We start from the raw sequence: 27220 nt of genomic DNA, 5'->3' as shown, positions 1-27220 counted from the left end.
TTTAATTAGCATATAAGTAGTCTATTTTCATAGTGCACTTGTTTTTTATATACAAAAAGGTTTTATGGGAACAAGCCCGATGGATACGGCAATAAAATTGGAAAAGTTAGTAGTGTGCAGGACTTATCATGTAACATGAATCTCAATTCAACACGCTTTCGTTGACTGCGTGTATACGTTTATATGAGTGTATCGTGATTGTGCACTAGACTGCCATTCTTGAACCAACCCATTACCACCTGGTAAAAAAGAAAATAGAAATACTTCAATGCTTATATACAAAGAAAGTAAAATTTGCCAATAATTAGGTTTTCTAGTCGTGTTTGCAACGCTAAAATCGTTGCCTAGTACGAACAATAGGCAGGAAATACGGTACGCAAGATGTAAGCTTTTAAAAAAAATATCCTCAGGTGGGTCGATTTTTATATTTGTGTATAGGTTATCTGCAAAGTCCAAGCTGTCTGTTGTATTCCGTGTTTCCGCTCAGATGTCGAGGTCTTCAAAGTCCACTCAACTACCAGAAGAAAGAGAAAGGGGGAGAGTAAGCAGGCTTGTCTGACTCCGGTCCTCACCTGGAATACGTCTGTCAGCTGTCTTCCATGCACGACTTCGCCGTATAGCCCGTCGTATGAATTCCGGATGATGTTGACAATTTTGTCAGGTACACCATAGAGTTGAAAAAAGTCCCACAATGTCAAGCACTTCCTCATATTCAAGGAAGATGATATACAGTGCCGAGTTCCTTGCAGTTGATTGTTCAACGATAATCCGTGCTGTCGCGACTTGGTCTGTGCACGACCGATCTTTACGGAATCCGGTCTGTTGATCTCGAGGTCAGCCGACTACTGAGTCATTCATCCGTTTCAGCAAGACTGAAAACCACTGGTTAAGATAGTCACGCGTACCCCAACCAAGTAGTCCGGATCTACCAACACGGTTCAAACCAGTAGTGACTTTATGGACTGATGCCACGTTCTGGTCTGACCACCCCTAACTTTCTTCCATCCGTCTTCAATACTAATCAGCGTTGGACGCCGTGGTAATCGGTGGTTGGGCATGCGTAATACTTGGTCCAACCACCTCAGTCGATGTAGATTTACAACTTCATCAACCGATTTGCTATCATTCCATAGTATCCTGTGTCTAAACTCCTTCACTATTACTTGCCCAGAGATTGCAGAAGATGCGAGTAATACTTCTATGACATCTTTGGTCAAACACTAGTAACTAACGAGTATCCTCTACCCTTAATGGCTAGGTCTCGCAGCTGTAAAGTAAAACAGAACAAACTATTGTTCAGTATACTTGTTACTTAGTTGGTAGACGGATGTCTCGCCTTCGCCATAGGTGACGTAGGTTGGCAAAAGCCGAAAGAGCTTTTGGAATCTGTGCTGAGATTTCGTCAGACACCAACCCATTAGGGTTGATCAGACTTACAAGATAAGTGAAGTTGTCGGCACGTTCGACTACTTCACTCCCTATCCTTAGTTCAGGTGTTGACGCAGACCAGTCCTGAAGCAACAATTTGCATCTAGAGGGGGAGAAACGCATCCCAAACATCCTTGCATTGTTACTCAGTGCTACCGAAAGACTTCCATGTTATCAGCGTCTTCACCAAATAGGACTATGTCGTCTGCGTATTCTAAGTCGATAAGTGGACCTCCTGGTAGGAGATCACTTCCCAAAAATTCAGACGAGAACGTCATTCCTCGCAGTAGGTCTATGACGAAAATGGAGATAGTGGACAGCCTCACCGAACTAATGATATGGGGTGAAGTAGTTGGGCGCGTCGACCACTTTCCCTATCTTGGAAGTTCTATCAGCCCTAGTTGTGGGTTTATATCTGAAGAAATCTCGTCACGAACTCAGAAAGCTTGGTTGGCTTTTCCACTGAGTCACTTGTGGTGTAGGCCAGATATCCATCTATTAATCAGAGGACGAGTACACTGTGCAGTAATTCACTTTGTCGTACTTTATAGCCGTGAAATGTAGCCTCCAAAGATAAAGCATATTCTTGGGTTACTAGTGTTTGATTACAGATGCGATCGGACCAGTGCTCGTATATGTTAAGACCAACAGGTGAGCAGTGCTGAGGTTGAATGTAGAGTAGAGTGAAGAACAGGTTGTTTGAGCTTATTCAATAACTTGTATTGTTAAACATGTTTCCAACTAAAAGGCTGTGCAAATTCAAATGTTTAAAAAAAATCAAATTGCATTCCAAACAGTTCGTCTAACTAATTTATGTATATGTGTGCGGCTATCGCTTTTTACTTCCCTTTTTTGTAGGCAAAACTTGTTTAAATACTTTTTGCTAGGAATTCTATATTGTACCAAAAAAATAATATTGAATAATTTATTTATTTATCTAAACACATAAATATTGGTACAAGGAAGCACCAGACAAATATGCGCCTCACCAATCTCATTTGATTTGTGGGAGGGCTGTGATATTACCCAGGTGCCCAGACTGAAGCAGGTGGTTTTCTCAGGGGGCCACACACCGAACCTCTGACCTGAAGTTCTAGTCCACAAGGCAGTGGAGCATCTTAAGGAGATGCGATCCCATCGTAGACGGTGACCAACAATGAGTTCACATACCATTTGTTCCTTCAGAGTCGTGGAGCCCATGTGCACCATTGTTTTGGAATCAGGGTTCTCCAACTCCCCTAGGTGGTCGTTCATATCCACCTACCTGGTTAATGCTGACATTCACCCTTCGTCCTTTGAATTTTGTAAACAACAGTAATGCCACGAGAAGGCAGTGAGTAGGAATTGCCTGACAGTGGCTGTGTATGCGAGACTATATGAAAGCATTTCCAGATGGAAAGCTGGCTCTACTAACGTTCAATAGTTCAATCGCCAAGTAGTGACTCAGATTATTGTCGAAATCTTTAATCACGCGGGTTAACATTGATGTCAAAGCAAAATAACCTGTCGAGAACCCATCTTTGCCTTCAGGAGATAACGTATAATCCCTTGGCAATTTTTTTAAGCGCATCTGTTACGTGTTGTGGAATCGTAGAACAACGGATAAGTTGACTTCAATAATAACTAATCGTTCCCGAGAAACGATGAAGCTTGTCCACTGAATCTGGTCCGGGAACATTTCTGATTGCTTGAATTATATCCTCAAGCTGTTTGATACCCTGCATACTGATAACGTGACGTGAATATTTCAGTTTACCCGTCAAATACCGCAGCAGTTTTTGCTATCTCCTATCGATAGCTTATCCTCACCTAAGTGTTGAAAATAAACCATTCCAGGTTTTTTCAAAAATGCAATTATAATAACTTTTTAATAATTATTACATAAAATCCATCATATGCAGACATGTTATCTAGTATTTAAAAGAATTTAAAATTGACAATGGGAGAAAGATAGATGTAATACGCGTGATAAAGTTAAAAATTATGTTTGTAAAGCAATAAGAACCCATTGTAAATATACGTATTAAAGAAAAAGCTCAAAAGAAATCATTATTGCATCAATAATTGATGGTACAATTAGAGTTTATTCAGCGATAGTTCAGAATGACGCTGAAAATGCTACAAGCATTTGGGATTTGACAACGCCTTTACACATAACACCTTTATAGTCGAAATATGCCAACTTAGTCAAATCAGAAGTGAAGAGGTTCGAAGATATATATGATATGCTATCGAGAAGTGATCAATATAATCTGACTAAGGGCTGTAGGAGATACGTAGTACCGCGTACCCACTCGTGGTCTGGTGCGGATGCGTGACCGAGCACCTTCAGCTAGGTGAGTCCAGTAAAGCTGATGCGATCAGTATCAACTATGAAAGACTTGCAGAGTTATTGATTTCAGGGATTTATTTAATATTTGTGGGCGAGAATGATATTGATTGGTTGTGTACGTGATCAGACTTGTAGAAAGTCTCACAAGCGTTAGATGAGTTATAATATTCCCTTTCCTTATTATTATTCATTGTTGTTGGATTGTGCGCCGATTCAAACTCCTCAAGTAACAGAAACCTGCGGTTATACGATGACTGCTATTACTTAGAAATCAGCTTCTGTTAATCCAATATTCTCCGCTATTCCTAACATAAATAATCAATGTACTGATCCTAATACGTTCATTATCTTCATAGCAATAAGATCAAGACTATCATGCTCAGATTTTGGTCGGGTGCATCGGACGTTTGATTATTTTCCAGTTGTACGAGTAGCTGTAATAAAACAGATCACTTAGCTTATCCTATTCTTACCTAACTATACAAAACTAACACTATATTAAATTGATTAGTATCTCTAGAAAGTGTTATTGTATTAAAAGTAGATGTCCACGAATGATCTCCAAAAGTTGAAGAAATCGTAATGGATTTTGCAAAGCATTGGATGGTACGGGGTTACACTATACAATATGCTCCAGAAGAGATATACTGATTACCAATTTGGTATCCAGCCACACAAAACATAATTGCTGTTATAATGCAATACCATTATTGTAAAGCTTCTGTTACGCAATAAGGTACTTCGAAAATGAAAAGAAACCAAAATAAACGAGCTTACCTCTTTCGAGTTTGTTCTCGGGCCTTAAATTATTAACACCTGAGTCATCAGGTGACGAAACATCTTGGTTCAATTGTGAGTACGGTTCATAGAAATGATGGTCAGGACTAGTGTCGTGAAGATGATCGTGCCCATCATATGCACTAGAACCGCACATACTGCATATGTTTCCGCCACCAGTGGATGCACCATCCGAAGCGCCAGCAGGATCACATCGCAGTTCACATCCATAGGAGGAAGGATTACTAAAAAACGAATAGTTTAATCAAGATTTTTTTGTTATGTCATATAATTTAGTGTTTCTAATCTGGCAATGAAGACAATTTGTTGGTCAAAAATAATTTCTTGCTACAGAGAATTCATAGTCGTTTAAATTAAAACTAACAAACGGAGAAAATATATTGAACTAATAACGTGAGCTTCACATTGGATGCCTTCAAACAACTATGAAAATAATTTATGTCGATTCGTTATTGGTATATCAGAGTTGTGATATCTTTTGATGAGAATCAATTTTCGAATGGATTTCATACGTACAACAGAAAGTTGTTTCTGTTGAAGATATAAGCTCAAAGTATACATTTTAAAATGAACACCTGTGGATTCTGGTCCTGGCAAATCCAGCTGACAGGTTTCAAAATAAAGCAACAAATGAGCCCAATACTTCACTGCTAGTTACTGATCTTCACTATAAGGGAAAACAGGTCATTAGTAACAGTTTACTTAGCATACCAAAGCATCAAGCTTCCAGTTTGAATGAAGCTACCAATCCATCAAAATACAAAATGATACGTGGGTGAGGATGATAATGATTGGTTGTCTTCTTGATCAGACTTGTAGATAGTCTAACAGGCGTTAGATGAGTTATAACATTCTCCTAACCTTATTATTATTGTTGTTGGATTGCGTCGCCTTGTTGTCGGTTTTGGGTGTGGGAATATATTTACTTCTAGCCAGTAGTTCTTGATCTGAGTTGTGTTGAAGCCCTGTTAATTAGACACCGGGAGGGAATCAAGTGTAGATATTCACCTAAGGCAAATTAACGACCCATTCGTGTAGACAAGAAAAACAGAGCATTATGATATAAAGCGAATAAGATGACAACAAAGATTTTAATAACAGCAATCGGTACCAACATAAAAATCACGAAACCCTAATCAACATTTTATAAAATGAACTGATCATTATAGAATCACTGATGATTACTTGTAAATATTACTTCCAATCCCGTGGGTTGCCAAATCGCATAATTTATCAACTTGCTGACCACGAGCTGCTTTTAAATATCCCCACGTATCACACAGCTGGCGTGAAAATTGTGTTTGAAGGAATGCAAAGTGAGCTCTTTCCTCCTGTAACTCATTTGTTAAGAAACTGCGTTGAGAATAAGGAGGATTTGATTCGAGTAGATAGGCATTTTCATCCTCATTACATTTACCTGTTCGAGATAACAATTCATGAGGCGCTTTATTCCACAAAAGATCATTGTTCCCAGATGAAACGTCGAGACTAGCAGCACGGTGAAGATATTCATTTGTTGTAGGAGAGTGAAATGGATAATATAGTGGATTCGGATAAACTTCATTTGGATATCTGAGACCTAAAAAAGATAGTTGTTTCGAACTTCATTACTAAAGTAATGAACTCAAATTATTATGTAGCTTTGACACATGAGGTAAGCGGAAAACATTAGTTTAACTGTGATAGTAAACCAAAACTCTGCTTCTTGATACAACACAAAACAGATTAGAATGAGACAAGCAAAAGCAATTAGGAGGAAAACACAGTGTAGCTAACAAAAATTTTGCTAAAAAATACACCAGATTTTAAACGAACAAACAGACACAACTAATCACATACCAAACACAAACGTTTGAACTTCCATGAACTATTAATACCTGGAGGTAAAATGAAATTCCACAGTTGAGTTAAGATTAAATTATACATAAAGTACATACAACTTAGTGAGCAAACAGAATCATGTGAAACTGAAAAGTGACTCGCTTTTTGTACTAAAGTGTATAATCAAATTTTTCTGACTCTTATGCTAAGGTTTTTGAAACTTAAAGTTACACAAACCTACATATAGATATGCACTAAACGCATTAGTACTTTGGTAGTTAGTAATACGTTTTGAGGACTGAATACGATTAAACAGATCTAAATGGTTTGAGATTAAAACGAAGCAATAAAGACATGAGAAAAAAATGCTATTGCAAAGATCAAAAAGTTACCTGACTGAAAGTCATAGTATTTCGAATGGACGTTTATGGAACAAGGTGTATATTGAAAAGAACAGCCACGATTAGTAGGATGGGGTAAAAAGTGGTTGTTGGTCAAATTATAATCATCTGTAGACGCTAATCCACAGTCGTTCTCTGAGTAAGGCATTTGCATGTAACTTGTCGAACGTTCCATTAAGGGAATATGAACTGAGTCAGATGATCTTGTGCTTTTCGGCTGCGACTGCTGTCGCTTTAAGCCACGACAAGGCTGTGGACGAATGGGCATTCGACGGTGCAAACGTTGATTAACAATAGGAGAAAGTATTGCAGCCAAAGATGGACTCGAATACATATATTGGCTGTGATCTGCAGGATCGTGTGGGACGAACTGAACGTGACAACTCGGTGTATAGTACTGTGAGTGCCTCAGAACACTCGTTGGTACAGTATAAGAAACCTCACGAATAATTGTTTGAGGTGGAGAGCGTATGTGACAGATTGTAGGAGGTTGGTGTCCAGTAGACATTACTGCACAAGCACACGGATTATGATCACTATGAGAGACGCCTGTTGGTCCGATACGAGATTTTGAATTGAAAACTTCATCATTGTGAAGAGCAGGCAAGCTACCGGGGACAATAACAAACGGAGTGAAAGAGGTTTCCGGTTCTTTAGAAATGGACTCCTCGACAGATACTATTGGTATTTCACCAGTTAGACAATGATTTCCAGACGATAACGATTTAAGGGCGATGCCACAGAAACTACCATCAGGATACACTGGACCAAGATTAGTAACCAAATAAGATGGATACAAAACCACCTAGGTTGGTTAGAAAAAAACCCACATCAAATACAGTTTGAACAGGTATGAAAAGTAGTGAGATACCATACCATCACAGTAACTACTTGTTAGCATATGTGTTATGTACCGATAAGAATTATGAATGGTAACTTTTGAGAACTATTTATGGACCAATATGATGCATATATTTTTATTGTATAATTGTTAACTAACTAAACTATTCATATTCGTATCCCTCTTATTAAAGGCTTTATTTTGACATGTGAACTATTATTATATGACTTACCGTTCTCTAGTTATACCCAGTCTATTAATTGCTGTTCCCCACTTTCACAGCCACTTTCGGCTAAATCTTGTACAAATGTTATTTTCTATTTTATGGTACGATGTGGTTAGTTTGGTTGGTATATAAACTCAGTATGTTTAAAAGATAATGATTTATATTGCAGGGGCTGTAAGTGGTGTCCTGGACTTAACTGGCTGGGCTAGGTGGAAAGCAAGACCGATAAGGACTCTAGACTGCTCGTATGGGTTTCGTGTGTCATTGGTCCGATCGATAATTCACTGCTCTCTAATTGGCGGTATTATCACGTTGTACATTAACAGGGCACGCAGGCCACAAGAAATAACAATATGTGGATTGGATTAAAGCATGTTCCGTGCAGGATTGTGTTGGGGCATGCTGAGTGGACATTTCTTAGCCGATCAACGTTAGAGATAGTTGAAGAAAAGTCAATAAACCTCCTGTGTAAAATAATATACATATTCTAACATTTTTCTTATTGTGAATTCTTACAACCATTCTATCTTGTCATTTTTAAAATAGTTACGTTCCTATTCAGTGGCGTTCTGATTTGGGAACTCGTTGGGTGAATTAAGGTGTCCGAAAAGTGCTAAGCCATAAGAGTGGCTGGGTTGAAATAGAAGAAATTATAACACTACTTTATTGATGTAGATCGTCCTCAAGCTGTTGATAACACGTTTAATGCTGAACAGTTTGGTTGCTTATTCATAGCGTATAACTTATATAAAGTGAGCAAAACAAGAGGCCTATATGATACAGGATATGGTTCATTTTGACAGCCTGGTTTCCCATCCTGCTTTTACACCCCAAACTGGAGACATCTTTTGTCAAAGTAGTGTGGATTCTTGTTTATCAGCAAACGGCAGCAGGGCGTAACCGATATTTTGCCTAAACAAATCGGGCTAAGGCAAGTGTATGAAGAGTTTTAGGACAGGAGGTAGCTATTTGAGCTGAATGGATTGGCAATATGAAGGTGCTGAATAGTTCGCACTGTATGACCGATACTTCAGTCAATATTAACTTTGTATTAACTTAGAGAGAAGGGTAGAGACATTAGATCTCAACAGTAGATCGTGATGGATGTAAACCTTCTCTACAATAATGAAGCTTGAAACAATGCACCAGGACAGTGACAATATGGTTACATATAATTACCTCACCACGAGCACCTAGTTGTAGTCAATTTTGTCGATTGGTCCATGTCTACAGTTTCGAAATCCCGCTTTTCATATCCGCACACATTTACTGATATAAAGTTGGAATCTGACACTGTCCATTGAGAAATATTTAAACACAAGATCTAACGTGCTCCGAATGCCATCTGCGTCAGACAAGTTCTAAAATCCCTACTTAGTGTAGTGTGATGTCGGTCACATTCGGAAGATATGAAAAAGTTATGCACATTTAACCCGACGTGTGTTACGAAGGCGTCCGTGATGCATATTCTCTTATAGACAATGTATATCTACTTTTGCGTATAAAATTTAGATGATGGCACACCCCAAAATACGAACCGGTTTACTTAAAATGAATCTCAAGAGCATAAGCACTGTGTGGACTAACCTTTTTGTTAGACTGAGTCTTATAAACAGCACGTTCGCTGTGTAGATCTACTGGACAGCTAGTTGACTCAAACGGCCAAAACGACGACTGAGGGTAACAATTTGTTCGCCGATCGAGTATCATTTCTGTGCGTTTAACGTGAGGTGTTACAGGAACAGACACTGAACCCGGAGCAAATCGATGATCAGTAAACTCAGAAAAGACAGGGAACGAATTTACTGAAATGTTTGGATAGAGAGGATCATTGTAAACCAAGTTATTTTGGTCTGTGTGAATGCCATCATCCCATGATTTTCCATGATGTGCTGGGTATCTATCCGAACTGGTTACTGGTGGATAGAAACTATAATCATCAAAGTAGTTACCACACCGATCACCATTCATAATATCACTAGTAGTTTTATCATTATCTTCAGTGGGATTAGAAATGGATTTCTGGTCATCATCGTCGTCGTTCAACGTTTGGGACATAGGTATACTATCTATTTTAACGTCTTTTTGATTTTCTTTCTTCATGGGACTGAAAGCAACTTTACAGTTGTATGGATTGGATATACATTGAGAAGCTTGAGTGGAGGGCGAATTAACTGCATAGGTATCGAACAAACGATTATGGTTATCAGAGGTGTAAGGGTTTTGGCATTTTTGCTGATGTATTAGTGCCTCTTCAAGTTGAGCACACCGAGCCTCTAAAACTGATTTAGCTTCTAAAGCCTCAGCCTTTTCTGCACGTGCTTTCGCCAGTCGTGCTCTTTCAACCTAATTTCAAAGAAAATTCGGTAGATAATAATTTGGAAAGAAAAAGTAAACGATTTGAAAACAATTAGAAATGTCTTTTGCATAGATGTAAACAATCGATGCGCATACAAATGGATAAATCAATTTAACAGTACATCCGGCAAACATGGATTGTTAAAAACTTACACCGGAAAAAATTGAAATGCAGAAGGATAATACGGAGACATAAAGAGTATAATTAGTTTAGTAACGAAAAATCACTGAGAATATAAAAAAATGACATATTAATTGAAGAAATCTGAAAAGATACTAAAATGGTAGGTTACCTCTCGTCTGGCTCTCTCTTCTCTTGCTTGTGCTCTCATTTGCTGAACCTCAATGCTATCCGGTTGACGACGTCTCATGAACAGTGAGTGGTTACCAGCACACATAGACATAACTGTTTTAGCTTGATTTGGGTCTGCTAACCAAACTTCAACAACACTGATTGACACTGTCTCAAAATTCAAATTAGACGATTTAAGCAAACCTTTGGACGGTAGTGAGACATTGTTTTCCGCAGACTGAACCCTAGGGGCACGAAGACAATTCACACTAGTCCTAGTAACTGCAAATTCATTAGCAGAGTAACAAGAGGATTTGATAGATAAACCAGGAATGCAGCGTGAACCTAGTTCAAGAACTAAACAAGAAACCACAAGTTATATTAAAATTGAAGACATCGAATAGCAGATTTTTCCAGTGAATATTCGTTTAGATTGTAAATTAAACTCAATATAACTATTTCGGCAGTGCACAAATTAATTATTTTTAATTTTAGAGAACAAAAATGAATAATTATTATTCCTTTACTCAATGTCATAAATTTTGGTGCAGCAAAAAATTCACAGAGCCAGTTGTGCAATATTCTAACATCCAAATAATTTGTAACTATCCAAAACACATTTTTTAAAAATAATTTCTAACATTTATTATTGGTCATCAAAACTTAGCTGCTATGACTATTTTTCTATCCATCATATGTAAACTGCTTGAATTCCAATACATTTGTCTCCTGTTCTGTCAAAGGATAAATAAAAAGAAAATACGCCAAGAACTTCAAGACTTCTGTTTGAGTTTTCCAGCAATAAGCAGTGAAAATATTTTGTAACCCTTTAATAAAGCGCGAGTACATACACCTAGCATTCTTAATTGTAAATCTAAAACATCTGGAAAATAGTTTGTTTAAATGTACTTTTTTTACTGGCTTCAACCACTATTCACGGATTTCCAAGACTTTTTGTGAACAATATTTACGTAAATGATTAGTATAACTGAACACAAAATTTTGCGGTAAAAGTTACACTAATAGAATATATCATAACATCTACTTCTTTATTCTTCATGTATCAATACGAATCGTTAGTACACATCTTATTCCAAGAGTTCTATGGAACAAGAAATTCAGGATCGGAAATTTTAGAAGCAGTCATTGTTTACTTATTTTAAATCAAATTATACTGAATTTAAGAATGTGAAAAGTATGCAAGGGTTTTTAAGATAAACGAAAAGACAGCAAAATATTTGTAAAATATTGCTAAAAAAACTACTATTTACAGTCAGTCAACTACAAAAATGATGCTGGTGAGTATAAAAATCGATATGAAATTGTCAAGTCAAATTTCAGAGTACAGGAGCTAATAAAAGTATGAGTGTTGATTGAAAGATAAGACATTGGGGATACAATAAAAGAAAATGTAAATAAGTGTAATTTAAAAAAACCAAGAGAAAATCAGAAGCTTGAAATCCTGGTGATACAAGCAATCGGTACACCTGTACCATTACAAAATCTTTTGAGTAATGGTATTAGGTCTCTACCCACTGTTTAGGATAATCACAAAAAATCCTTAACTTGTAGTTTACTCATGTTAATACAGCACAGCCCAAATGTCATTGACTCGATAGGCGGTTGTCATCTCAAGGTTCGGCCAATAATAGCTTTCTTTCCAACAACAATTTAACCATACGATAAAACCAGTTCATATAGACAGCGGTTGAAATACCAAAAGAACATACCAATCACCTCAGTTGATAAACATTTGCTACCTCATCAATCAATTTTCTATCCTTACCTAGTACACTATTTCTAACCCAAGAACCGCCTACTCAGTGGTCCTAAACTACATAAGCAATCCTTCAAATACACTTATGATCGGATACTAGTAACCTATGAATGTCCTCTACTCTTAATAGTCACGTTTCACAACTATGAAGTTGGATGGATTGAAGTGCTTCACGGTAAACTTGTGCTTTTGTTGGCAAACGGATGTCCCGTCTTTTCCACAAGCGACGGAAGTTGGTTAAGGCCAATCGAGCTTTCTGAATACATGCCGAGATTTCGTCAGCGACCAGCCCATCAGGACTAACGAGACTCCCATAATAAGTGAACGGTCGAAGCACCCTACTTTTCCACCTACTATTGTTAGTTCAGGCCCTGACGCAGTCCAGTCTTGAAGCAACATTTTACATTTGACGTGAAACAATCGCATCCCGAAAATGCTGGTGTTGTTCTCTAAAGTGGTCAGAAGACTCAGCATTTTTTCAATATCTCCACCAAACAAAACTATATCATTTGCGTATTCTAAGTCAACAAGTGAATCTCCTAGTGAAAGATCAGCCCCTGAAAAGTCAGATGATGAGAGCATTATATCTTAACGGACATCAACGACAAAGTCGAATGAAAATAGAAAAAGCGGACAACACATCAGCTTTTGCTACCCACGACTGCCCATGATCATTGAGTAGCCTTTTCATCAATCTGCAGTCAGGCTGCCTCCTCTCCATACCGTGTTCAATGCTTGATGGGACGGAGGACCGATCAGTTAAGTAGACGCTAGAGAAATCCAGTGACCTTTTTTAAACAGGTGGTTTTAGTTACTGTTAGACATCATTGCTGTTTACTCAGGTGTTTGATCATTGTGTCCAGATACCTCGGGGCGAATATCCCTTTCATGTTTGACTAACCCCTCCAGTTGTTCCTGGAAAATATTCTTAGTTTTTTAATCATTATGCCGAACTCCAAGGGGTTTCCTGCTGTGACTTCTCTGAATTCAGCAAGACAGACAAACGCGTGGTTCCACTAGAATACGATCAGAGTCCAAACATGTGCTCCAAAATAAGCCCCAGTCTTATCGAACTTCTCCAAAGACAGCTGATTGCAATATGGTCTATTTGTAACCACTGTTGAGTCACTTTTAGGTCAGCATTTTAGATAATGTCTCCGTTTATACTTGAAGTTGGTTTTAGTTAGAAATAAGCGGTTTTCTGAGCATAGTTGAAGATGTTCTCTATAGTCTATTAGTTGAGTTGGTGCAACGTCGCACCCATACAAATACCTTTCAGTTTGCATAGGATCACCCACATGAACGACAAAATCACCTGCTACGAGTACTATATCTGAGTGCAAGGCCTTTTAGAAAATTAAAATTCTATGAATGTTCATTTTTTAAATTCATTTGAACTGCGATTAATGAAAACGCAGGGAGAGGCAATGAAGAGACGACGTGTCCCTATCTTCCCGACTTTTGTTATCTCGTTTAGTCGGACAACTCACAAGCGACTGTCTACCGGAATCTAGTCCGGGAGGGCCTGTTTTGCTTTTGAACCTAGTGCTGTACCTACCTTGGATAGACAACAGAGATCGATGTTGAGAGTTTATGATAACATAAACAACCCTGTTTTCTTATCTGTATTAGTGTGCGAACGTTGAAGGAAACCAGTTTGAGTCGTATAGTCTTTTTGGAAAGGCTGGCTCACAATTCGTTGTCAGTGGTAGCATTCAACTTTTGACTAATTAGTAACTTAAGATCGTATGAATAGAACAGAGTTTCCTCCATAGGCAAGCTGCTGTGTAAGTCAAAGAGTAAAGGAATACACAAAATGACGATAAATGGTAGTGGAGAGTGACGTATAATAAAAGAAATTAAAACGGATATTATCATATGATTCTCTGAATGAGAGCTGAAGCAAGAGTAATTTTTTCCAGTAGTCATTATTGCTTGATTCGCATGTGAGATAGGATAACGCACGGGGGCCCGAACCGGAGCAATTGGTTTTCTTAAGGGCCACACATTAAGCCTTTGATCTGAAGGCCTAATCCACAAGACAGTGGAGCAACATTGGTAGATGCGATCCCATCGCAGCCGGTGACCAACAATGAGTTCATACACTATTAGTTCCTTCAGCATAATAGAGCCAATGTACACCATTGTTTTGCAATCAGGGTTCTCCAACTCCCCTAGATGGACCCTCCGTATCCAACTCCGCCATTTGTGTCCGAAGCCAGACGGGATGAGTTTCTAAGCATTTATCAGTTACGTAGTCACAAGTGAAATTCACTTATTCTTATTAACCTCTTGGTCTATTCGAATCCCACCGACGAGTTGATTGTGGGGATCGCCAGGTCAGACAATGTTTTGCCATATGTTTATAGTTAGCGTTTGCTAGAACTAGACGGTTAAATGAGCATAACTGCAGTAAATAATTGCCATTATCTGTTCGCTGAGCAGCGATACTGCAAGACCGATTTTACAGCCTTTCGGTTTCGTTAAGTCTATCTTTTGAGGATTAGAATTACCCATCACTCTTATTACATCGGAGCATCTAGCTTTTTGAAGGAAGTTGGACAGCTTCCTATAAAATTCATTTTTAACTTCATCCGAGCTGCAACAGCACGAGCGTGAACGAAGACAACGAACAGGTAACGGGGTGTATCCCTATTTTTCGGAGATTTTACTGTCCTGATCCGCTTTTCAACTTAATTCTATACCTATACCAGCAAGGCCATGGAAAGTAGCAGTAGACTCCCTAGATACATGAAGGGTAAATCGCGCCGTTTGTTCATTTTGACAAGGTAGAACCAAATAAACGACTGCGTTTGGATCCTGTTTGAGAGTTTCAGAGACGCAACACACATCGGTGACGCGAGATTCTACAGTCCTAGCTAAAAAACTGTTGTCTGATCTGACAAAAGGTTCGAGCATTGAAAACCCAAACTTGTAGTTTAGAGCAGGGTTTCGGTAGATCAGGAATTATATTTTGTGAACTCACATCATTAGCATTGGTGGTGCGTTGCAACAGAGTTTCGAGAGAATGATTAGTTTTGGGGACAGGAGGATTATCAATAGGTGAAGAAGGGATTTGATTATGGACAAGATTATACTGGGCACTGTTAGAGGCATTAGGGCACCTCCCACTTTCTAGTTGCCCACACTGTGGAAGGATACTTCTCACTGGGGGGCCTGAGAAAGAAGCTGGTTTAGTGGTGGTCTTAGTGAACTGGGAATGTGACTGAAGAGTCGAAAGTAAATCTGCTTTAGTTCGGTCACGCACTACCTTTATATGGAAAGTTTTTGATGTGTTCGCTTCCCATTTCAAAAAAGCTTTACTCACGGAGATGGAAATCAGTGTGGTAAGGTGAGGTGTGAAATTTTCCGAGTCGACCTTTTATAACCACTTCCGCCCGTTGTGAAAGAGCACCGGCGCTGCAGATGCTAGTTGTTCAAGGGAAACACCTTACTGCTACCACAACCCCCTGCAGTCACCAGTACGACCTCACTCTTTGGACCGTAAGTTGTAGCTTTAAGTTTTACTGACCTCCAACCGACCTGCCTGGCATAGTAGGACCTAAAAGACCATATGTCCCAGCCAATAAAGTCTGGTTGAATCATCACCATAGGCAAGCCCGACAACCACGTCAATGTAGCAGCCACTGTTGACACTACTGTTTACACGAAAAAATGACACATTTACTTTCAGTTCAGCTTACCTTTAGCACGACCTTTGAAACCTTTAGGAGCACCGAGTTGTTGCGCAGTATCACATGATTCGAACTTGGAAACAGCTCTTGGAGATGAAAGGTTAACAGACGCATCAAGTAAATTTGGAGAAACAGGTGGAACCGCAGGGACAAGACGAGCTGATATTGGAGTGCTAGGTAAGCTTGCGGCAGACGTTCCACTACCTCCTGCACTAGAACCTACAGCAACGCCAACAAAGGCTTGGCCTGTGATACTAATAAGAGGACTGCGGCTGGGCTGACTTGCTTTTGATGAAATTACAACTGGTCCCCTGGTTTCATTCAATAAGGTAGGGATAGATGTAATTTGACTAGGTTTGCTGGTTGCACGACAGGTACTGGTCAACTTGATCGTAAACTAAACGATGATTAAAAAGAAACCAACTTAAGAAGAAATACGGAAACACAAACATGAAAGAGACAATTTCGCCCAGTAAAAATAGAAATTTTATAGTCTTTCATCTGCTGATCTCAAGGATATTACTATTCTCCATTTAGTAGGTTGTTCGCTTTCTGTAGTAAAAGTTAGTGACGAAAAATGTTCACTGTTTGGCACATCCGCAGAGCTTTATTGATTAGGGAACGGACGAAGACAAATAATTCACTTTGTTTTATACCTGATTATACATGAAACAGAATATAATTCAGTGTGAGCAGAATACATAAGTCAAAAAACAAATGATCAGAAATATGTAATTAGTTTTGTACTTGCATACAGATAGTTGTATAAGTGTGGACTTTTTTAATAAAATTTGTATATTCGTTATCAGAGTACTTTTTATTGACTCAGACCATACTTTATAGATTTTAATACAAGTTGTTTTGTATAATCTATACATAAGTGTTTTGTACAACTACATGTAAAAGGTTGCAGGAAAATGTGTTTTACTTCCAGCTAGTTGTTAAGATGAATAGTCAACCACCGGGAAACCATAATGCAAAAGTTATGAAATGAAACGAAACGGATTATCAGAAAATCTGTTTAGGATCTTTCGACCGATTTTTGTTCGACTGAATTTTATATTACAGGTGTATGTGAGGGCTAGTGATATTACATAGTCCCCCAAAACAGATGAGGTGGGGGGTTGGATCGGAGACCTATTGCTTGAGAGCATAGTTTTTAAATCACAGTAATCACTTCACTTCAAAGATAGTAATCCGTTTGCAAAATAAAAGATAACTGTGTCCGGTCTGGAAACGCTCAATATTTGGTAGATGCAAATCCATACAATCAGCAACATTTCTGAATAAATTGTAGGAAGTATGCTATAATGAGGGTTAAGTTGAAATAGGTTACATTGAATCCGTGGAAATTTTCGCCAGAAACGGATGGAAATATGAAAAGCAAACTTAGATTTTGAAAATTTAGGCTAGCTATTTGATTTATGAGGTATTCAGCAATGAAAATGTACAAAAATAGGTTCATGACAGCCACCAATCCTTTAGTGGGTCTAAGCTATAAGTAACAACACTATTTAGATTCAAAAAATATTTTACAGAATTTTCTAGGTAACAGGAGATGATATGGTAAAATTGTTGGGATAATAATTGTCTAACAACCAAATTAAAATATACTATTATGGCATATTGTGAAGTTAAAAACGATTGTAGTTTATTCAGTGATTAAGATAAAGGTGTGAATGGCCTACAAAGAACGAAATTCTATAGAGCAGAACATGGTGGAAATGTTATATGAATTTGGCTGGGCAATATAATTAAGTAAAAAATAGCTCACCTTACGTTCACGATATGAAACGTTTTTTATCATATTCCAAGGAAATGTAAATTGAGGTGGATCACGTTGACACTTTCCATACAGTTGAAGACCTGCTGCTGTAACACCAAGCCAAGCATTTGTGTGACATTGATTCTGGTAGAAAGAATGGGAGCAAACAAAATATTATCATATATACATAACCATAGTACATGGATTTTAAATATTACCTTGGTAATTTCTCCCGAAAAATAGCTATAAGCTATCCACAGTATTTTGGATGAGCCTCAACTCATCTGCCAAAGAAAACCCAGAAGGATTTTAATAAGATACTTATTGGTATGATTCTTCTATTTGACTGATGGTATACTTAGCCCTGACTACTTCGTTAAATATAGTCGACAGACGAGATACTTAAACAGCTTTTCGCAACAAGCTGAACATCATCTGTGAAAACATACGACGCACATGATGGGGTTCTAAAATATTTAGATTGAGTAAAAAATTCAGCAGGTACTTGAGCATAGGCTACATTCTAAGTGTGAGGGTTAGTGATACTACCCGGTCGCTCAAACTGAAGTAGATGGGAGGTGAGGTTCATGCATGTGACTTAATAGTTAGAAGTCGAACGCCTTAACCACTCAGATACCAAAGCCCATCCCCAAAACATATCTTGATATATGAACAGACAAAAACCTCTAATGCGACCTTTGATATAAATACGGGCGGTAAGTTCACGATAGAATTCCAAAGGGTGTATCTCTCGCTTCATCGTTATACATGTAAGGGGATTTCAGAAATCAGTTATTTCAACCAGCCTTAATATAATAAGTAGTGGTGTGAAAATTTGTATATTGTTGATAAACTGTGCGGGGATGTAAAAATTTAGCTGTGGGGCTGGCTCGATGTGGCAAACAAATTAGTGTTGGTCTTATTTCCAAGTTTTTCAGTCCCGTCCTGACCGTAATATTAATGAAACTACATACACTACAACCACATATGGTTATATTTAGACGGGACTAAAGCTTTGGTTATTGTTCATATTTTAGCAATGAACCTAAACTGAATGTATATCTGTATAAAACCAGCCAAAAGTGGCAAATAAAATACTTGAAAAATAAATTGATTTCATTTGTGATTTGAACAAAGAAACAAGAAGCCTTGACAAACTACGGAAGCTGTTTTGGGGGACGTTATTTCATTTAATTCCAAGCTTGTAAAATAGTAATATTTACTTTTGTTCCTAGTTTATTCTACAGATCATAAGCTTTCGTTTGATGTATGATTCACTGCCATAGCATTTTCTGTTCCAAAGCCAGATCGGATTTTGGAATAAAGCGAGTAGTGTTCCAGTCGTCTTGTTTTTTCTCTTGCGCGTGCCTGTCAGCCAATCAGGTAATAGAATAGTTTTTGTCTCTCTACCCCACTTCGGACTAACGCATACTAGCCTCAAGGTTAAGCCAGTCAGCCTATCGCGTCAAGGTCTTAATCTACATTAGACAAGTTATCCTCGGCACGAAAGTGGGTAGACAGATCAAAGACGTGGCAATTTGTCATAGGCGAAACAGGATAGTGGGCTAAATGGTCTGATATTATAATGAATAGTATTCTGATACTGGATGGTTGAAATTAAACAACAGAAGGGTCTACAAATGAGTCTCATTAACTATTGTTAACCACTATGGAACGTAAGACTCGAGACAACAGAGAACGATGTAACACAATTAAAAGATGGACGAAATCAGATCACTAAGATGTATTTTCAGCCATGCAAATCAACAGTTATTATGCGACTCACCAGAATGTATCTTTTGTGTTTATTTTATGACACCTTAAATTATGTATTAATATATTATTTAATGAAATAGCTTACAGTGTTGTCCCAAATAGTTGATTCGTTCTGCGCCAAACTTAACGTTCGAGGAAACTTCATCCGAACATACTGAAAGAAACATGAGAGTAACGGAACTATTGAATTTGACACCGAATAATAGAATAATATTGATACTAAGCTCATGAGATACAAGGACGTGAAAATTTGAGGGGGATGAAGTGAAAGTGAGAACCACAGGATAAAAAACACTCAAGAATCCTATGATCTCGAGTATGACGTCTCTAACTTTGGGTCAAATAGGGAGGATGGAGACTTCTTAACTGGTTTTAGACAAGAAAGTGACGTAATATTCTTTTTAATTATCGGTCTTCGGACTGTTTTATAGAAGATTTCTAATATTTGCTCAACTTTTAATATTAACCCCATCTTTCCTCGCACTAGTTCTAACAATCAGATCTGACTAAATCTTACCACCGATCTTGTGCGACCGAGCTCGACACTACGTGTTGAAGATTTCCATGTTCATATAGTACCTATGTATCTCATTTTATTGACGTTCGTCGTGTGTGAAATAATTACGCAGGAACTTAGTATGATCATTCATTTGAATCAATATGATTCAACATTTATGTATCTGAAGACTCTGTAGTAGCATCTCATGGTGTTTCAGGTGCAAGTATGTGAATAAGCTCGAAAACACTGTTTGACTAGACTTCTATCGACAATCACTTCAGTACTTTTCGAATAAAAGAACTCAGGAAAATATCAATACATCCCATTGACTCTTCGTCGTTTCTGCTTACACATACACTAACCGAAGCTCAGTTCTATCAGTTGATTTCTCATATAGAACTGGTAATCCTAGCCTCAAGAAAAGTGAGCCAAGTTAAGCTGAAAGATACTTAGACGAAGCATTTGCCACACCAATCAAGCGGAAGACAGAGAGTAACAACGTAGAACTTCGTACGCACGTACATCAGTTCAAGTTGCCATACCATATTAAATCAAGCGAAAAGGTAACGGTATTTGTTGCAATGGTTGTTAGGCAACCTAAAAAGCACTAACTTTAAACATACAGATAGACATTCTCGAACCCAGTGACCCCCAGCATCATTATAGCGACGGGTGCCCTTGGTGAAGATCGATAATCGATTTCTGATCCTTATGAGGGACATCAGTAGACTCCGACAACGCTTTAGAACGAGTATGCACTTATATGTGACTGAAAGCGGGAAAATGCTACGAGAGGACTTCGTCAAACTCACAGGTAAAACAATCTATAGGATATTATTCCTGGAGTGGGCTGTAATGATTTGTAATCTTTATAAATACAACCGAGAGCATTTATTACTAAGGCTTAAGACCAATTGATTTCGGAAGCCTTAATTGGATTAAGCGATTTTCAGACACTCAGCTGGGATGGCGAGTAGAGAACTTATATCAAAATTAACGAAAGTCTGCGCAATGATAGAGATTAGTGGAGAGCAGCAAAAGTGAAGATGTAAAAGACAGTCGTGATAGGGCCGGATAACCGGTTAAACAGACCTAAGATATGACAGGATCAAAAGGGTAAAATCAAGTCAGTGCGAAGATTAATAGAAGATATTCCAAATGTGTGTTTATAATAAGTTATTGATTAACCAATGTTAAGTAACACTAATTCAAGTTATACAGATCTGATTGTTAATCTGACAACATATAAGTTATGTAAAAGTAGTGTATGTATACATCATTTTGACTCATTACCGGCATCAAATAAGTTTTTTTCACTAGTCATTGTTTCTTACTACGTGTCATTGGATTTGGGGTTCCAATACCAAGCAAAAGTCAGTTAAGCAACTCCGCAGACGTAACAGTGACAGGCAAAACAAAAGAGATTGAGGTTAAAAGTTCGGTGTTTACGAAATAATCTACGAAAACGATAGTCTTGACTGCTTAGGACGACGGACAGACCAACTCAACTACAGCTCAAATACTTTTCAGTTATCCAATACTCAAAAAATAGCCTGAATGAGAAACCAGAATTATGCTCCAACCCTAAAAAGCCATAAAAATATTTGTAGATGTCTGGTTAGAGTTAAATCTAACTCTGCAGACTGAGATCTTGTAAGTGTTGGGATTTGGAAAGCTTATTAAATAAGTATTGTAGGTCGGCGCTGATCACTTATTTAATTTTATAACACAGGTGCTTTTAGGAATAGCAGTCTTAGCCCGATATTATATAAAATCGATTTCATTATCACTACTACTAGTAAACCTGTCTTCATGCTATCTATTTGCACTGTTTATCTGTTATTTGTAGTCATGCAATCTACTTCATTGTGATCACTGAATTATAAATTTCCTTGATCGATTTATATTTTCATATAAATATCCATGTATATTAGAGTAAAGCCTAATGACGACCTAATCGAACACTTTTCTCCTCTAAACTTAAAATACTACTTCAGATATGGTTTTAGTCGTTGTGTGACTCGAACATACTAAGTATAGTCAGCTTACTAAGTATAATGGCTGAGTTCACTGTTCATTTCATCTGTTTAGGAAGTTGCATTACCTTGGGTGATCGAGGCTGATTAAGTCCTGTAACTGGTACAAAAACACAGCCGTATTTTTTCAGTTTGGACTACCTGTATCCCAGACAAGAAATCCATCTTCTAATCAATGAGCGAGTATGCTGCATAGGTCACTCTAAAACATAGTCTATGTATGTATACAGCATACGTTTGTGGAAATCATATGATCATAGTTCGTGAATTGATAATGGCTTGGCGTAAAGTATGTTTAAGAATGAAGACCTCGAATAAACTGATAGGACCCAAACTAATGGGTCATCTAGGAATGATAATGATTATCTATAACTTTAATAGAATAAGAACACATTTCCGTCGTGGAAGTAATATTCAACAAATCGCCGTTGACTACACATTCGTGGGGAAAATCTCACGTTCGAAGTGGAGTCCACAGGTGACAGATGTTTGTCGAAAGAGACAAGTGCAATGTTTTCTGTACTAGAGACAATAAATGCAACATCGAATTATAAAACACGACGACCTATTATTATATACAGATGAATTAAACATAGTCCATATTCGAAATGTCTGATATAAAACATTATAGTAAAACGGATACTTACGACAATAGGAAAAAAATCCACGCCAAAAAGGTTATGCATCTGGGCTACTTTGAGATACTGAAGTTCCGCTTTGTCACTGTAATATCATTTAAAATGAAAAGATGAAAAATGATGTTAAGTAACAAACCGATTCATTCCCTTGTGGGATTTATAATGTTCCCGAAACTTTTGTGTTACACCTTGAGTGGAATGTATTTGGGTCCATAGTTGAGCTGGGATTAATCTGAGAATACGTCGTGGTAAGAACGTGAGTTCCTCTGTATCACTAAGCTCTTCCTCGCAAAGATCACCGTATTCTGCCTACAAACAAATGCTGACTTTAAAAACATATCTAAGGCTTTTTAAAAGAAAATATACAACTGACAAAATTAACGATCAACTTAAAACAGATCAAACACGAAGGCATTTTAGCCACAAAAACATTTGTTTCGATAAGTAATTTTAAGGTTGTTACTGTGAGAGTTATTCCTATGACGGCCGTCAGCTTGACGTTATTACGACTTCCGAAGCATGTCAATTGCAGGTAACCAACAATGATTTCCGTCGGTGATACCGCTTTGTAAAATCCTATGAACTATGATGTTTTCATCCGTCATCAATTTTCACTGAAAAATAAAAGCATTTCTACGAAAGACATATACCAACCACCTCAGTTGATAAACATTTGCTACCTCATCAATCAATTTTCTATCCTTACCTAGTACACTATTTCTAACCCAAGAACCGCCTACTCAGTGGTCCTAAACTACATAAGCAATCCTTCAAATACACTTATGATCGGATACTAGTAACCTATGAATGTCCTCTACTCTTAATAGTCACGTTTCACAACTATGAAGTTGGATGGATTGAAGTGCTTCACGGTAAACTTGTGCTTTTGTTGGCAAACGGATGTCCCGTCTTTTCCACAAGCGACGGAAGTTGGTTAAGGCCAATCGAGCTTTCTGAATACATGCCGAGATTTCGTCAGCGACCAGCCCATCAGGACTAACGAGACTCCCATAATAAGTGAACGGTCGAAGCACCCTACTTTTCCACCTACTATTGTTAGTTCAGGCCCTGACGCAGTCCAGTCTTGAAGCAACATTTTACATTTGACGTGAAACAATCGCATCCCGAAAATGCTGGTGTTGTTCTCTAAAGTGGTCAGAAGACTCAGCATTTTTTCAATATCTCCACCAAACAAAACTATATCATTTGCGTATTCTAAGTCAACAAGTGAATCTCCTAGTGAAAGATCAGCCCCTGAAAAGTCAGATGATGAGAGCATTATATCTTAACGGACATCAACGACAAAGTCGAATGAAAATAGAAAAAGCGGACAACACATCAGCTTTTGCTACCCACGACTGCCCATGATCATTGAGTAGCCTTTTCATCAATCTGCAGTCAGGCTGCCTCCTCTCCATACCGTGTTCAATGCTTGATGGGACGGAGGACCGATCAGTTAAGTAGACGCTAGAGAAATCCAGTGACCTTTTTTAAACAGGTGGTTTTAGTTACTGTTAGACATCATTGCTGTTTACTCAGGTGTTTGATCATTGTGTCCAGATACCTCGGGGCGAATATCCCTTTCATGTTTGACTAACCCCTCCAGTTGTTCCTGGAAAATATTCTTAGTTTTTTAATCATTATGCCGAACTCCAAGGGGTTTCCTGCTGTGACTTCTCTGAATTCAGCAAGACAGACAAACGCGTGGTTCCACTAGAATACGATCAGAGTCCAAACATGTGCTCCAAAATAAGCCCCAGTCTTATCGAACTTCTCCAAAGACAGCTGATTGCAATATGGTCTATTTGTAACCACTGTTGAGTCACTTTTAGGTCAGCATTTTAGATAATGTCTCCGTTTATACTTGAAGTTGGTTTTAGTTAGAAATAAGCGGTTTTCTGAGCATAGTTGAAGATGTTCTCTATAGTCTATTAGTTGAGTTGGTGCAACGTCGCACCCATACAAATACCTTTCAGTTTGCATAGGATCACCCACATGAACGACAAAATCACCTGCTACGAGTACTATATCTGAGTGCAAGGCCTTTTAGAAAATTAAAATTCTATGAATGTTCATTTTTTAAATTCATTTGAACTGCGATTAATGAAAACGCAGGGAGAGGCAATGAAGAGACGACGTGTCCCTATCTTCCCGACTTTTGTTATCTCGTTTAGTCGGACAACTCACAAGCGACTGTCTACCGGAATCTAGTCCGGGAGGGCCTGTTTTGCTTTTGAACCTAGTGCTGTACCTACACCAACGAGGTCTTCAGATCCATATGGTAAATCGCACTGATGGGGTTGTGTTCAAATGGATTACCACACTCAAATTTTGTACGCATGTTTCGGAGACACAACACACATCGATAGCGCAATAATCTAGAGTTCTAGCTAGGGAAGTTTGTGATAATATTTGACATAAGGTTCGAACAGTATAAGCTCGAACGTGTAGTTTAGAACGGTTTCTTTTAGCTGGATACAGATTGTATCAAAGCATGTTCCGTGTAGGTTGTGTTGGGGCACGTTGATTGGCTAGTTCTCATCCGATCAGCGGTAGTGGATACTTAGAGAAGACTCTAGAGTCTACCACGACGCGCAATGCTGACTAGTGTAGGGGATGGTTGGAAGAGAGTTAGGGGCGGCCAAACCAAAACATGGCATCAGTGCTTGAAGTCACTAACTTCTAGTCTGAGCCATGTTGGCAGATGCAGACTACTTGGTTGGGGTCCGCGTGACTATCGTAACCAATGGTTGGAGACTCTGGGTGACATGGCTCAGAATCGATCACAATGGCATAGGTGTATACACTCTTTATCTTCCCTTAAACCTTGAGATTGAAATTGCTTCATAACTTTTTTCCTCCCTATACTATATCCTTATATACAACCCTTCTTTATATACTACCACCACTAAATTAATTACTTCTATGAATCCGGTGTTCATCTTGTTGTGCTAACGAGGTATGGCAACTTGGACCGATGCATATATGTGCCTGGTCCTACGTTGTCGCTAACTGACTGACTGAGAGTCTCATGTAAAAACCAAGTATACTAACGTTTCTCTTATTGGGATTCATATTTCCATCCAAACTTTTCATATGGAATACAATCACATCCCTGTTCAACCGTGTTCTGAGTTGGGACTTGTCGAGTAGTGTCCAAGAATACTAAGCAACAATAGCTGGGTCGTTATAACAGAAACTATAAGTTTCATAAAACCAGTAATAAAATTTTGGGAACTTAGTTCATAAACACTGATGGGGCATGAGGACAAGGATAAAGTTATAGGAAATGGGTAGGTAGCGGGGATAGAAGGAGCACTTCAGAGTGACGAGGGGATTTGACGGTAAGCAAGAGGATCTCGAGTTTGTTAGACGTATGAAGGCGATTACCAATTTTCGGTTTTCTATTCCATGGTAGGATACTTCTTATTGAGGTACATGGAATAGGAATTGAGCAAGTAGTCTTGAGGAACTAGGAGGGAGACCGCAAATCTCATGGAACTTTAGACCGGTCTCATGCGGACTGTCTGTGTGAGGTTTGTAACGTGCCAGCTCTGTTCTCCAAATGACTCTGCCGCCTGAAATTTGTAGTGTAAGATGAGGTGTGACACCCCTAGTGTTGACCTTTGGTAATCCCAGCCTTTTGTTTTGAGAAATCAGTATCACTACAAAATCCTGGTCACCTAAGGGTAACATCTTGCTTTAGTCGCACCCTCGTACAGTCAGTGGTATAACGTAGCCCTCCAACTTTGAGCTCCTACCTTTATTTCACCATTTTCCAAGCAAACTGTCTGTAATGGTAGAAACAATTGTCTCAACCAATATAGCTCGATTGGGTGCCGATATTCTGGACCACAGTGTTTTACAAATTTATGTATTAAAATCTAGTTTGAACTTTATTGTAAAGAAGAAAAGCTACGTAGTTTTAGGTGGGATATAGGGACTTTTATTCTTGGAGTTTGTACGGTTTTTTTAGTACATTTCTGGTTTTTACTCACTGATTTACATGGCACTGAAAAATCCCTTACGACTTCCCAAACCAATACTCTAAACTACTGTTCATGAGCAGTAAAATTAAGGCAGATGTTACGACTAAACTATTCTTTAGAGACGGTTATTTCTGTATAAAAATTTTAAAGATCTTACAATGGTGCAATATGCTGCCACCACTAGGCTGTTCTGATACTTATTACCAAGCTTTTACATGTAGAGCGACCAAGCCGTAAAAGAAAAAATAATACGAAGAGTCCTGGAAACCACCTTGGACACAACTTCACTGATCTTCCTCAACCAAAAAAGTAACAAAATTTAAGTCTAGTTATTCTTACAAACGGAAATGTAAGTTCAAATGGCATGTATTTCTGTTCTGATTATAAAGCCCAAAAGATGAAGGAAATTGAAATAAAAGCAGTAATAGATTATCTTCAAAGCATTGGGTCAAAAGTGCTAAACTAACCTGAGAAGCTAATGAGGCAAGAAGAATAGCCACGTCGAGGGACGGACAAAGATCGCCTGGATCAAAAAGAAAGGGTTTCAT

At 38.3% G+C, this 27220-nt stretch overlaps 1 protein-coding gene across 1 annotated transcript; it reads right to left on the bottom strand.

The window, feature by feature from the left end:
- On the bottom strand, positions 1-27220 carry Smp_174960 (putative merlin/moesin/ezrin/radixin; the record flags this gene model as incomplete). The annotated part of the gene is made up of 14 exons (XM_018788686.1): positions 1-239; positions 4538-4782; positions 5744-6137; positions 6398-6435; positions 6772-7585; positions 9435-10193; positions 10499-10854; positions 15979-16215; positions 16252-16366; positions 17744-17878; positions 19596-19664; positions 22693-22768; positions 22820-22992; positions 27140-27220. 12 exons carry the CDS (start codon positions 27218-27220, stop codon positions 5904-5906), a joined length of 3087 nt encoding a protein of 1028 aa, XP_018654204.1. The 3' UTR covers positions 1-239; positions 4538-4782; positions 5744-5903.

This window comes from Schistosoma mansoni, chromosome W (genome assembly GCF_000237925.1).
Source record: "Schistosoma mansoni strain Puerto Rico chromosome W, complete genome".
Lineage (NCBI taxonomy): Eukaryota > Metazoa > Platyhelminthes > Trematoda > Strigeidida > Schistosomatidae > Schistosoma > Schistosoma mansoni.
Note: the sequence above shows the minus strand (reverse complement) of the source record. Positions and strands in the feature narration are given on the sequence as shown.